At 40.3% G+C, this 14,591-nt stretch overlaps 1 protein-coding gene across 1 annotated transcript in view; it reads left to right on the top strand.

The window, feature by feature from the left end:
- The window catches only part of Golph3 (golgi phosphoprotein 3), a 26,173-nt gene that overhangs the window by 5,210 nt on the left and 6,372 nt on the right, over positions 1-14,591 (top strand). Inside the window, exons 2-3 of the mRNA XM_028767689.1 lie at positions 10,879-11,010; positions 14,285-14,399. Of these exons, the coding sequence (XP_028623522.1) occupies positions 10,879-11,010; positions 14,285-14,399 (247 nt within the window). The remainder of the gene's footprint in view (positions 1-10,878; positions 11,011-14,284; positions 14,400-14,591) is intronic.

Below are 14,591 nucleotides of genomic sequence, written 5' to 3' on the forward strand. Positions count from 1 at the left end.
CTTTAATCCCAGCACTTGGGAGGCAGAGGCAGGCGGATTTCTGAGTTTGAGGCTAGCCTAGTCTACAGAGTGAGTTCCAGGACAGTCAGGGCTACACAGAGAATCCCTGTCTCAAAAAAAAGCCAAATAAATAAATAAATAAGTAAATAAATAAATGCATGTCTAATGTCATAAGAGCTCTACAGCAGTAATGCTTGAAAAGTATGTAGTGATCATCAGGTGGGTTTGTTTAGAGAAGGGATGGTATTTGACATGCCTCAGATTTACTGTATAGCCTGGCAGTTCTTGAATCTGAGGTCTTCTTCAGTTGGTGATCCTTCCCGTTCTGCCTCTCCAGGACAGAGATGATAAGGGTATATGGCAAGACTTAGGAAAATCAAAAAATGAAACTGATTTTGTTGTTTTCACACTGTCCCCAAAGATGAGTTCATTTTGAAATAACTTTTAGAACACAGTATTTATCAAAATGCATAACTGTTTTGTAAAAATTTTACCTCTATATATGAAGTTAATGTAAAACAGTCTTATTCTCAAACCTGTAAGCTAGATAGTTACTCAACTCAGGTTTAGAATTTCAAGATGGGTTAAAAGTTTGTAGTAATTTAAAAATCTCACAAAAGCTTCAGAGTTTTGAATTTAATAGTTTCTTTTCTGATACTGACTATATTCCTTTGATATTTTTGAAGGGTTTGAATTTTCATCTCTTTAAGCCAAATATAAAATTTAGAGCCTATATGAAAAATAAGCTTTAAAGATTATAACCTGTTAGCGTACTACAGTATTGCAGTGTAAACCTTGTGTATACACTACAGTGTTATAATGTGGCATGCGCTAACATGCACACGCACGCACACACACGCACACGCACACACAGACGTAAAAGAAAACAGGATACTTCTCTTCTTGTTTCATAAACATTAGATTTACAGGGGAGATGGTCCAGGGTAAAATGCTGGCTGTGCTGGTGGAGGAGCTCAGTTCGGGGAGCCAGGACTCTGATACAGTTGGGTCTGGTCAAGGCACTTCTGTAATTCCAGTGCTCCTGAATCAAATGTGTGCTGGAGACAGGCGAATCCCCTGGAAGCTTCCAGGCTAACTAGCCTGGTGTGTGCAGCAGTAAACCACAAAAGACCCTGCCTGCACTTGGAGGCCAGTCTGCACGACATACCTCCTTTATCAAAGAACAGCAGACTTTATTGATAGAAATCTTATTTATAACAGAATTTAACTGAGACTAGTATGAATTCTAGAAAGTTACTAGTAAATTTTAGTAGTAACTTTTAGAGAGCATGGAAGATAACCTGTATCTGTCTACCCCTAGCTTTTTGCGAAAGTCTAGAGATTGAGGGGCTTATAGTCAGCTTCTGGTGGTTACTCCCCCCTTGGGATTCTTTTCATGGTCAGGAGTGAACTTGGGACCTTGTGCCTGCTGTGGATTCTCTTTAAGGGTTCTACCTAAACAACCATCCTCACCTTACCCTAGTCCGTCCTCCCTCCCTCCCTCCCTCCCTCCCTCCCTCCCTTCCAGATTTATTTTATTTTATGTGCAAGAGTATTTTGCTTGAATGTGTGTGTGTAGCATGTGCATGCCTGGTGCCCTTGGAGATCAAGGCATCCTGGGTTTCAGATCCTCTAAAACTGGAGTTTTGTGGATGGTTATTGAGCCAGCATGTTGGTACTAGGAATTAAACTTGGGTCTTCTGCAAAATCAGGTGCTCTTAACTACTAAGCCCTCAATCCCCTAGTTTCAGTTTCTTAAATACAAATGTTAAATAATTGTATACCATATTAAAAAAAAACCTAGAAATTACATGTATTTAAATGTAGTTACTGAGTAAGGTTTGCCAGTTTCTGAGATTAAGCAAGTTTAACTGGTAATTCGTATTTTCAGTTAATCAAAATATGTCACTCATATGTCAGTCCCTTTGCTAAGTGCTGAAGTTTCTAAGATTTTTAGCTTTTAAAGGACATTTAGTATTCATAAGAGACAGCTCTCCCGATGATTTCAGTATGATTGAATACTGACTTTAGAGGATACAGAAGATGTAGACCAGGCACTAGAGAGGAAGCCTCAGAGCAAGAGCCATGGGACTATCATCCTAGTTATAGTTCTATTGCTGTGATTTAAACAAACAAACAGACAAACAAACAAACAACCACTAAAGGCAACTTGGACAGGAAAGGGTTTATTTCAGCTGATAGTTGTAGTCTGTCATGAGGGGAAGTCAAGATAGAAAATGTAGCCAGGAACTGAAGCCCACAGGGATGCTGGCTTGTTCCTCCTGGCTTGCTCAGTTTGCTTTCTTATATCCTTAAGACCACCTGCTGGAGACTGCATCACCCATAGTGGGCTGAGTCCTTCCACATCAATCAAGAAAATACCCTACAGGCTTGCTTATAGGACAGTCTTATGGGGATCTTTTCTCAATTTAGGTTCTCTCTTGTGGCTTTAGTTTGTGTCAAATTGACAAACTAACCAACACAAACCCATGGTTTTGACTTCTAGCCTTGCCTTTTTTGACTCCTCCTTAGGAGGACTAGTCTAAATGTTTTTTAATTCTTAGACCTCATTGTTTTCTGGTCAAAACAGACCTCTATTTGTGGTCTGTCCCATAACCTGTTATAGTACCTAAGGGCTAAAAAGGACTTAGGCTAAAAAAAAATGCTGTTGGTTGGTGCTTGATATCCCTCTTCTTCACTCTCACTCTTTCAGTGCTGAGGATCAAGCTTCTTTGAGCATGCTAGGCAAGTGCTCTACCACAGAGCCCAGATTCCACAATTGCCATTAGTTCCTGACCAGACTGGACGTGATACTTCAGTGAATATTTGACTATACCTTTTCACTGAAACTGTCTCCCCTGCTTCCTGTGTGCATGTGCACACGTGTGTGTGTGTGTGTGTGTGTGTGTGTGTGTGTGTGTGTATAAAAGTATCCCTCCTCCCCCTCTGTTTTTTTGTAATCCAAGACCATCTGGGCTAGGAAATCTGGAAACCTCAAGTATTTTGGTTTCTTTTCCCAAACATAAGCCCAAAGTGTGTGGTTGTTTCCATTCTTTCTCTTCTCTGGAATACTGTTCACTCTCAGGAGGTATCAGAAGCCCCAGACTTCAAAATTAGTGACTTGTATGGCAGCTGTGTTGTATAAAGTGACGGGTGTAGTTGGCAGGCAGTAAGTCTTATTTCCTTATGCCTTCTCTTTCCACAACAGAAAGCTTGGGAGGTGTCTGGTCTCTTCTGGCCCTTATTGTAATCAGTTCTTCCCACATTTGATCATCTTATTTCCTCTTTGTTGGTGTTTTATTCTTTAGAGAGAGAATAATCTTTATTACTTTCAAGGCCAGAATTCCAGATTCTTCTGTATTTATTTGTGCGGGGGGGTGTGTGGGGTGCTGTATGGAGGTCAGAGGACAACTAGTGGGAGTTGAGTCTCCTTCCACCATGTGGTTTCTGGAGATCAAACTGGACTTAGCAGGTCTTAGGGTGGCAAGTACTTTGACACACTGTTTTTGAGACAGGGTCTTGGTACCCTTGGTTGGCTTCCAGCTCTGTGTGGCTGAGGATGTCCAGGAACTTATGATCCTTCTGCTTCCACTTCTGGAGTGCAATGCAGGTTGGGATTGCAGGCATTTCCACCATCCTCAGTTTATGTTCATACATTTAGGATAGACAAATTTCCCAGTTGAGCTAAATCTCTAGCACTGGTTCACAGACCTTTAAAAATAGTTTTTCTTTAAAAAAATAAATGTATGTATGTATTTATACATTGTGTAGATAACAGCAGTTAATGATAAAAAGGCCATGAATTTGAAACAGCAAGGGGAGTGTGTGAAGGTGTGTGTGTGTGTGTGTGTGTGTGTGGGTAATATGGGATGGCTTGGAGGAAGGAAAAGGAAAATGGGAAAGATGTAATTGTATTGTAAACTCTAGAATAATTTAAAGAGTTAATGTAATTTTATTTGTGTGTGTGTGTGGTGGGGATGGGTCATATACCTATTATCTGGCTGGCAACCAAGCTCCCAGGATCTACTGTGCTGGGGGGTTACAGGCACATGTGGCCATCTCTAGCTTTTATGCAGGTCCTAGATGATTGAACTCTAGTCCTGGTGCCTCACAGCAAGCAGTGCTGCCCACTGAGCCATAGCCTCAGTCCCTACATTTCCCCCCTATTTCCATATTTTTAAAAATCCTTACAGTGCTGGGGATTGAACCCAGGGCATCAATGTGCTAGGCAAGTCCCTGTTGTGGAACTGCATCCTTAGCTCCTCTTCTGTGTCTTATTTTGAGACTGTAGCCCAGGCTGGTCCCAAACTTGTTGGGTCAAGTGATCCTTCTGTTTCAGGCTCTCAGCGTTTTTACTTTCAGGCTCCAGGTGCTCTGTGCTCCTGGACTAGGAGATATGTGAGCACAGTGAACTACAGGCTGTGACTTAGCAGACATGAAACAAACGTCTAGACAGGACACAACAGCTACGATGGAGATTATGTATGGGATAAGGATCGTAAACATTTCTTGACACAGGAAGTTAAAAGCTGGGTTGGTATTGGAAGCAGTTTAGGTTTTAAAGACAGTGCTATAAAGAGGATTTTTAGAAGATGTGAGTAGAAAGTAGTGGACAAACTAGAGAGAGCAAAGTCACTGATCTTGGGATTACTAAAAATGTTTATAGTTTATTTCTCTCTGTGTGCATGCACATTATGTGTACATTTAGAGGTCACATTGCAACTTCTGAAAATAGATTCTTTCTATCATGTAGGTCTCAGGGCATCAGGTGTGTAAACACCTCTTTCACTGGCCGGAAATTATTAGAACTTGCAAAATTTATTGTCAGTCTTAGATGAAGGTTAAAAGAGACATGCTCATTTTTTGACCTGCATTTAAGTCTGCACTATACGCATGTGATGACTCAAAAGATAAATTTAAAAAAATACATAATTACTAAGATACCACTGTCCCTATAACTATGAGAGAGATAGAGTTGAGTTTAAGGCATGAGAATAGTAGAAATATGCCTTTTAAACAAAATACAAGGAGCCTGTATATTTAGGGAAGTATGAGCTACCAAAAAATAAAAAATAGGGACTAGAAACATGGCTCAGCAGTCAAGGGTGCTTGCTGCTTTTCCAGAGGACCGGAGTTAAGTTTCCAGCTAAACATTGCCCATAGCTCCAGTCCCAGGGCATATCTCTTCTAGCCTTTTCAGGTACCTGTAAACACACACACACACACACACACACACACACACACACACACACAATCTTAAGTGTCTGGGAAGAGTGGCCCCATAATAAAGACTATTGATTGATGTATGTGACACTATGTATTTTTTTAGCACTGGAAGAAATTAAAACCAATTAAACAAAAATGGAAGATTTAAAGTCCATACTTGACCCTTATTCACTCAAAATTCTACTTGTAATTGTTTTATGCTAAGAATTGTGTTAAGGGAACAGATACATAAATATACAAAGATGTATACATGTACATAATTAAAAATTGTGATAGCTATGCTGAACTATGATGAAAATAACATTAGAGGACTCTGTGAGACTGACTGGTGACTGGCTGGGCACAGTGGAGTCCTCTCTAAGAAATCCTTGTGTTTGGTTAAGGGTTGGGAAGAGCCAGGCTTGGTGATGATAGCTTATATTCGAAGGTTTGTGTTGGCTTTGAGAAACAGAAAGTTGGTTCTTAGGTATGTCATTTGCAAATTTGTAGTATGTCTAGTGTCTTTATCATGTTACTGATTGCAACTTAATTATTACCTTTTAAGTTTGAATAATTAGTCTTTTTCTTGTTTTCTTGTTCCATTTTCCTCTTACATCTATACAGAAAAGTCTAATGTGAAGATAGCCATTGTCAGTCATTATTACTGCTAACACTTTGCTAATCTACTTTAAAAAGTGGTATATGTGAAAACATACATATATACATACTTATAAAAATGAATTGGTTTTCTCTGTAGCCCTGGCTGTCCTAGAACTCGATCTGTGTAGACCAGGATGGCCTTGCACTCAGAGATCTTTCTACCTGTCTCTGCCTCCCTAGTCCTGGGATTAAAGCTATGTGCCACCACTGCCTGGCTAATTTCCCAATTTTCTAATAATCTTTGCACGGGGATCGTTAAAAGATGTCTTTATTTATACCCCCTTCCTTACTAATATGATATTTATTGTCTTCTCTTTGTCAGACTTTGAGCCAGCTACTTTCCCCAGACTTTCAGGGGAGTGGGTACAGTGTACAGGAAAAAAAGAACTTACAGGATAGGTGAGACACAGAAGAGCCATGGGAGGTGGAAGTAGAGACAACTGCTTCTCCTGGTTAAGAGGATGGCCAAGGCTAACATTAGGCAAAGGACCAAAGCAGGAGAGCTGTTCCTAGGGCAGAGAAGAAGAGCTTCTTATTTTTTGAGAGCCTCACTTTGTAACTCTGACTGACTTGGAACTTGTTCTATAGGCTAGGCTGGCCTCAGAGTCATGGAGAACCACCTTACTCTGCTGTCATACTGCTGCGATTAAAGAAGTGCACCTCACACCTGGCCCTTAGTTTAATGTGTCTGTCTCTGTGTGTCATATACATTGAGTGCAGGTACTTTTGGGAGGCTACAGGTATTGGATACTTTTGGAACTGGAGTTACAGGCAGTTGTGAGTGAGACCAAACTCAAGTTCTCTGAAAGAGCAGCATGTGCTCTTAACCCCTGTGCCCTCTCCTCAGCTCTTTTCTACTCGGATTTAAAACCTGGTTCCTAGAAACTTACTATATTCTGTAAGTTGTTATATGTATATAGTAAATAAAAGGGACTCAGTGTAAAAAAGTCTGGCAAATGCTGAATTTTTCTTTTTAGGTTGGTTTTCTGTGTTTGTCTTGTTTTACTGTAAGTGACAAGATGAGTATCCCTGTACATACACGTTTCTATGCTCTGTACTCTGTAATGTAACTTAAGGTCTGTAGAACTGTGTCAGAGGGCTTGAATATCTTTTTCTTTTTGTCCCCACCTCACCTTGTTTAAAATTGAGAGGCTCTCACCGTGTAGTTCTGGCTGGCTTGTAATTTTCTATGTAGACCAGGTTGGCCTTGAGCTCTCGGAGATCAGCTTGCCTCTGCCTCCTGAGTGCTGGGATTAGGATATGCACATTAAAAATTAGAAACCTTAGGGCTGGAGAGATGTTTAGCACTTGCTGCTTTGTTAGGTTAGCACTCACATAGTCATTCACAGCTGTCTGTATCATCAGTTCCAGGACATTCAGTGCCTTTGTCCTGCCTCATCAGGCACAAGGCACACATAGTGCGTACATGTACCTGCAGGTGAAAACTCTCATACACATGAACTAAAAATAAAAATGAAATATTTACAGTACAAACCTGTATTTATGTTTTCATATTATTTTGAATTTCAGGTCATATTTCACTTATTTTATTTTTATCTTATGTAAATTATGGATCAAGGGCATATTTCCATTTTGTATGTATTTCTAACCCTAACCCTAACCCTGAACATGTGGTTGTTGTTTCCCTTTTAGTAAGTAGACTAGACCTTTAGAATGTATTTGCACTGTATTTCATTGTGAGTGGCCAACTCAGGTTACTTCATCTTTTTGTTGTTGTTGTTTGTTTTTTCGAGTCAGGGTTTCTCTGTGTAGTTCTGGCTGTCCTGGAACTCACTCTGTAGACCAGGCTGGCCTCGAACTCAGAAATCCGCCTGCCTCTGCCTCCCAAGTGATGGGATCAAAGGTGTGCGCTACCACTGCCTGGCAGGTTACTTCGTCTTAAGTAAGAGGTCTGGACCACCAAGTGTAACTCTTGACCTTCGTGGTGAGTCCTTGTTGGCACTTTTGAGGGCTTCTTTTCCCATTCAAGTCAAGCCACTTGATGAGAGGAAAGAAAGCAAGCAGTTGGAGAGCCACACAAGTGATGGTCAGTGCTGAGATAAATGGGGTGGAGGTTTGCCTGGATGCAGTCTTGTCTCCTATGTTGTCCTTGGAACTGCCCCGTGGTAAGGGTGATTGTGTCTTTGAAATATGTTCCCTTGCCACAATTGTTACTGTTCAATTCTTCTGCTATACTCCTTGACTGAATGGTGGTACATAGAATGAGAAAGACAGTTTATTTCTCTTGAGTTTTATACAGCGTTATGAGGTCTGCCCTGAAGATTGACAGTTTGTTTTAGCCAGAACCCTGAGGACCCACAGTAGCAGAGGATCAGTCTGCATTAGATACTGCAGTCCCATTAGCCTAGCAGCTGGTGCTCTGTTAGAAAAGTTGCTGCCTATCAGGGAATTAGTAGTTTTTAAAGATGGTTGGACAGTGCAGTGAGCTGCATATGCTAGGACTGGAGTGCATCTCACCTGACCAGTACAGTACATTAGGGTCTCTGGCATGCTCTGTTGTATGCTTTGGGCTATTTTGGACCCTTGCCATGTCTGGATTCTTGTTTTTTTGGGGGTAGTACTTAACCTGCTTTATCTTGGAATGTCTGTCCTTCTCCATAGAACTTTTTAGAACATAGGGACTTTTTTACTTCTTAAATCACACTTTTGAATTCATGCCTCAGATTGTTTTTTCTGTGGTGGTCTTCTGCTTGAACTAAGATTGGGGTTGTTGTCTCATAGGCTGTGAGTGAGGTGAGGGACACTTATCTTACAACCACTGGTCCTTCTGGCTTGTTTTGCTTCCAGGAGTAAGTTGAGTACTATCTGTATGGATCATTGTATTCTCTCAGAGCTGTGTATGCAAACACAACTAGTTAGTTCTACCTGTTGAACTAAAAACTGGTACTGCCAGTTTTTTATTAGTCTTTCCCATAGGTTTTAGCTACCTTATTAAAAGTGGCTGACTTGTTTTGCTCGATAGGAAAGATTTTTGCTGGGGACACATAAACATGCTGTGAGTATGTAGTCTTCCAGTAGGCTCTTGTAGTTGGTTTTTAGAGAAACAAAGCCAACTGTTTCTCTACCTCCTGACCGAGCAATTCCCCTGCTAACTTGTCTATATCATATGTGTCATGAATTCACCAGGCTGGCTGAGGTTGATTACAGTCACTTGGTACAGTCCTGGTCCACTTTGCCTCTAAAATACTTAATCCCTTGTGGCATTGTTATCTGGTCAGTTATTATCACCCTCTCTACCCCCCACCCCCAAATGTTCTTTTACTCAACTTAAAAACAAAGCAAAACAGCTACGAAGACAACAACAAAAACTTCTGATAATTCCTGATCATGCTTTTGTAAACTCATGAGTTTTACTAGGAGGATATCAAAACACTGGACTACTCTGTTGCTTGTTGTTTCTCTTGGCTTCATTCATCTTGTCTATTTCTGATAAGTCGCAGAAACCTTGGCACTGAATTGTTTCTTTTTTCCTCATCTACTTTCCAGTTTTTCATTAAATGTAACTCTGAACTCTGTAGTAAAGACCTTGTTTTGCTGACACATCTCATGACTCATAACATGAGAACAGTTGGGACATTTGTATCTAGCCCTCTTCTATCTGTCATCAAAGGTAAACTTCTAAACTCTGTCCAGCTGGACAGAGTTTCAGACTTGTATGCTGACCATGCCCATTTTGCTTTATTAAGTGTATATTCTGTCTACATTTTGGTGTTTCAAATAGGAACCCCATTTGTGTGTCCAGGTCCCTGAGAAACACACAGCTCTAACTTGATTTCTTGTGGAATCAATTCTCCGGCTTCCTGAGTCTTTAATTGCTCCAGATCTTGATCTCCCTTTATTCCTGGTTTTAATAAACCTTGCTTCATTTTAGTAAATCTCAAGACTAGTCAGCTTCCTTGATTTCACATTGAAATTGGCCTTTTTGATAAAAAAGAAACCTTTTTTTTAAACTTCTTCTTAGACTTGTTTGTAGGTCTCTCTGCTATGCACTGTCTGGTTATCCTGGATCTTACTGTGTAGACCATGCATATAGATCGATCACAGAGATCTACCTGCCTCTGCCTCCTGAGCATTGGGATTAATGACCATGCCTGACTAACCTGTAGTTTCCTTTATCCCCTTTAGTTTTCTTTCCCTAAAAGCTCTCTTTAAAAGTGTTATATTGAACTAGAGAGTTGGTCAGCGGTTAAGACTGCTCTTCCAGAGGACCCAGATTCGATTTCCAGCACCCACGTGGCAGCTCATAACTGTCTGTAACTCCACACACAGAGACATACTATGTAGGCAAAACAGCAGTGCACATAAAATAAAAATAAAGAGATTATTTTAAAAAGTAGTGTCTTGGGAGGTTGCACTGTAAGTTCCTGCATCATTAGTGAAGTTTCATGAACTCTGTTGGCCAGCCATCCTCTTAAAATACAGGTGAGTACCTGGAAGCCTTCCCTGTGTGATCCAGGCTGGCTTGAATGCTGGAGGTCTGAGCCACCATGCCTGGACTGTATTTTTATTTATTTAAAATTGTTAATTTATTTTGTATATGTGGGTGTTTTGTTTCTGTGTATTCCTGAACTATGTGTATGCCTGGTGCCAAGGAGCCCAGAATAGGGCATTGGACTCCTGGGAACTGCAGTTACAGTTTTGAGCCACCATAAGGATGCTAGGCACTCTGGTTTTATGTAAGGGCAGTAAGTACTCTTAATGTCTGAGCCATTTCTCCAGGCCTGACCTTGAACTCTTGAGCCATTAGAATGCCCCCATATCTCCAGTGCTGGAATTATAGGTATGTACTACTCTGCCCAGCTTGACTTCTAAAGTTTGTTGTTTATCCATATGTAAGACTATGTGGTAAAAAGACGACTCTTCTCCAGATCCTACTAATTGTGCATTTTAGTGTTTTGTTGTAAGAAGGCATAGGTGGCTTTGGCTAAAGATATTTCCACTTTTGACTCAAGGTAAGTTAGCTGTTTTGTTTTCTTTGTTCTTTTTAAATAGGGTTACACATCATTTTGGAATGACTGTATATCATCTGGATTACGTGGCTGTATGTTAATTGAATTAGCTTTGAGAGGAAGGTTACAGTTAGAGGCTTGTGGAATGAGAAGAAAAAGTCTTTTAACAAGAAAGGTAAGAGGACTTCTAGATAATACCCTCTTTACAAGAATTGTTTTCTGTTTAAATGATGAATATTTCTAATAGCTTTATAATATTTAAATAGTTTAAAATTGTCCTTATTGGATTGCATTCTTGTTTTTTTGTTTTTTTGTTTTGCATATGCACCATGATACTACTCACTGTTAGGATTGACCACTGTGCCTTAGAGAGATACCCAGTTTTACTTGTTTCCGAAAAAGTTTTAAGTCTGAAGACCTTGATATGACTTTAAAAAAATCTGAGAGTTTTGTGGAACTGAATTCCTTGGGACATTAATATTTTTGGAAAACTGTGATTGATTTTTATGCCTCTTGTCATGGTGAAGGTGTAGATAGGTACTTCTGTGATAGAACAGAATATATATGCTAGCTTTTGGATTTTTAACTTCAGACTCAATCAGATATTTACAATTGTTTCTCTTCTTTGGACACAGTATTTCAAAACCATTTTTTCTTCTCTAGTTGTATTATATTTGTAAATCTAAAAGATAGGCCAGAACCAAATGTCTTGTTTTTATTTTTTATGTTGTTTTGTTTGTTTGAAGACAGCCTTCACTTTTTAACCAAGGCTGACCTGGAACTCACTAGCACATGTTGCTCTTGATCTAGAGATCCTCCCACTGGCACCCCCAGAACTCTAAAATGACAAGCCTATTGCCTCGTTCCTTACTCTGAACACCGGACTGGTGAAACCAGAGTGATCATTGTATAAGAAGGGACGCCATTAATGTGTTAATGAAAAGAAGTAATGCAGGAAATAATATAACTTCTAAATAGTAGAAGTTGCTGGGTTTTGTTCGGAAAAAACTTGTTTCCTATCCATATGGGTTTATTAAGTCATTCTGGTTCTTAGTGACATAGATAATATTGGAAGAATATATGATTTAATTAATAAGTTTAAAAAGTAATTGTTGATTCAACTAAGATAATCCATATAGTTAGAAGACCAAATGTAGCTGTTTTCCTTCTTCTTTACTTCTCTTCATGGAAGCCAACCATCGTAGGGTTTAGGGATTTTTGGAGATAATTTCTATGTAGTCCCATCTGACTTGGAGCTTGATAAGTATATTGTGCTGACCTCTAACTCACAGAGATCCTCCTGAGTGCTGTGATTAAAGGTGTGCACCACCACTTCTGGCTGTCTTTGACCACAGCCTTAGCCTTAGTTTTCTTGTTTGGAGGCCAGTTAGGAGATGTACTCATGTTGTTTTCTCGAAGGCTCTAAGGAAGAGCCTGTCAGCAGCCTCTCAGCTTTTGGCTATTTTATTCTTGCTCCTTCGCATCTGTCCACATCTGTCTACATGTCTAATGGCCTTCCTCATATCACATCACTTCTGCATAACTGACCTTGGGCCTCATAAAAGATTGCAGTTTCCACAGCGTTTCTTGTTTTATGAATCAAATGTTTTCTGTTAAATTCCCGAGGCCTTTTTGAAATTCTTTTATCTATATAATGCAATTCCTTGGAGGTCTTGTTTTATCTTCTTCCCATCTCTTCTGTGTTGCAGGTAGCAAGAATTTATTGAAGCATAGCATATTTATTTAGAAGCCACACATATTCTTGAAATTTTTAAAGGAATTAGAACTTGTTTGAATCTTTGATTAGTTTTGAGCAGGAACACTGAAATGTAGTAAGATTTGGCTCCTGGAGAGCTCAGTGCGCAGCTAGGACTGAAAGGGGACCAGTGTTGAACTCAAGCACTTAGAGACTCGCAGCACCTCTGCATACTGTAGGAAGTGAAGCCAGCCAGCACCCCAGTGTGGAAAGCAGAGGCCTCATGAGGCTCCATCCCTAGCTGAGGAACAACTGATGGCTGCTGGGGGAGGTTGGGTATGTGTGGCCACTGGTTGGCTGCCTGCACTCTGATGGGTGTTCTCACAAGGCAATACTAGGGAGAGGCAGTGGGTTATTAAGTGTGTGTGTGTGGGGGGGAGGTGAACAGAGAACTGTCAGGGAGAAGGGAATATGGAGAATTTGGGTTGGCTATAAACAAGTTACATTGTATCTATACTATAAAATTATCAAATAATAAATGAGAGCATTCCTAAAACATTAAAAAAGTGCAAGGCCTCTAGTCAGGAGACCGATTATTACAAGAGAAAAATGGTCAGACTTGTAGACTAAAACCCTGGCAAGGATAATGGAGGAAATGACAGGTGAGAAAGGCTTAGAGCAGAGCTTGGGTGCAGTCAAGGTGCATGAGGGAGGTGGATGATGAGGTCACATGGGGAGCGAGAGGGAGGCAGGAGGTGGAAGAGGCAGGTCACATGGTGACATCACAGACACACAGGATTCATTTTTTCTGTAGATCTTTTTCTTCCCCATAAACCCTGGTCTAACTAATCACCATGGGAAGAATGTTCTGAATGATGTTTCTGAATCTGTACTGTCCAGTATAGTAACCATGCCACTTTTATAAATTAAGCTGTCCTATAAAACACCTTGGGTTTTTAAAAACAGTATTGGTAAGAATTGAAAAGGGCAGTCATGAGCTAGTGAGTGTATGCTAGGAACAAACCTGACTCCTGGGAGAGCAGCCAGCATGTCTCACTCCTCTTGAGCTTTCTCTGTAAATATGGGTTTTAATTACAGATTTAGTCTGTCCTTGCCTCCCCACCCCCAACCCCTGGATCTCTGATCCTCCTGGTGCTGGAGATTGAGTGATTTTACATAATCAAGCCTGTTGATGGTTTCATTGAGGCTTCTGCTAGCAGTGGCAGTTTAAAAGTCTTTGTTGTTCCTAAAACTATATTTCCCCTTCATATCTTTTACTGAGCATAAGCTTGAGAGAGCTAGTTCTAGACAGGGTTTCTCTGTGTAGGCCTGGTTATCCTGGAACTCACTCTATAGACCAGGCTGTAGATCTGCCTGCCTCTGCCTTCCCAGTGCTGGGACTAAAGGTATGCACTACCATGCCTGACTCAGGGTGAGCTATTTCTTTTTTCTTTTCTTTTGCTTTAATTTGTTAAAGTTTTCTTAATAACATTTATTGAGAAAATTAGTTTTTTTTTCTTATGTGAAATGCCTTTATTATATTGAATTCTCTCATATATATAGTGGGTCTTTCTTTGTCCAAGACTTTAAAAATGAATGAATTTCTATATTAAATAGCTCAAGATTAAGGATCAGATGAAATTATATAAGTGTACAGTCTCTGAGCATGAGGTGTTTGTGTACTTACTTGTTTTTCATGTAGTGGTACAGGAAGAATGTGCCAGTGGATCATTTCTGACCAATTGTGTTTCAGGTGATCTGTAAATCGGATGCTCCAACAGGGGATGTTCTTCTTGATGAAGCCCTAAAGCATGTTAAGGAGACTCAGCCTCCAGAGACAGTCCAGAACTGGATTGAGTTACTTAGTGGTAAGCTGATGTGTTAAAAAGTATAGTTACTTATGGAAGCGTGGTGGTGGGGCACATGATAATGTTTTTAAAAGTTTATCTCCATTACATGAGAGAGCAGATACTGAATAGAATGGATATTCCTTCCCCCCCCCCCCCCCCCCCCGGACAGGGGTTCTCTGTATAGCCCTGGCTGTCCTGGAACTCACTCTG

Source organism: Grammomys surdaster, unplaced genomic scaffold (assembly GCF_004785775.1).
Source record: "Grammomys surdaster isolate TR1022 unplaced genomic scaffold, NIH_TR_1.0 174, whole genome shotgun sequence".
NCBI classification, from domain to species: Eukaryota; Metazoa; Chordata; class Mammalia; order Rodentia; family Muridae; genus Grammomys; species Grammomys surdaster.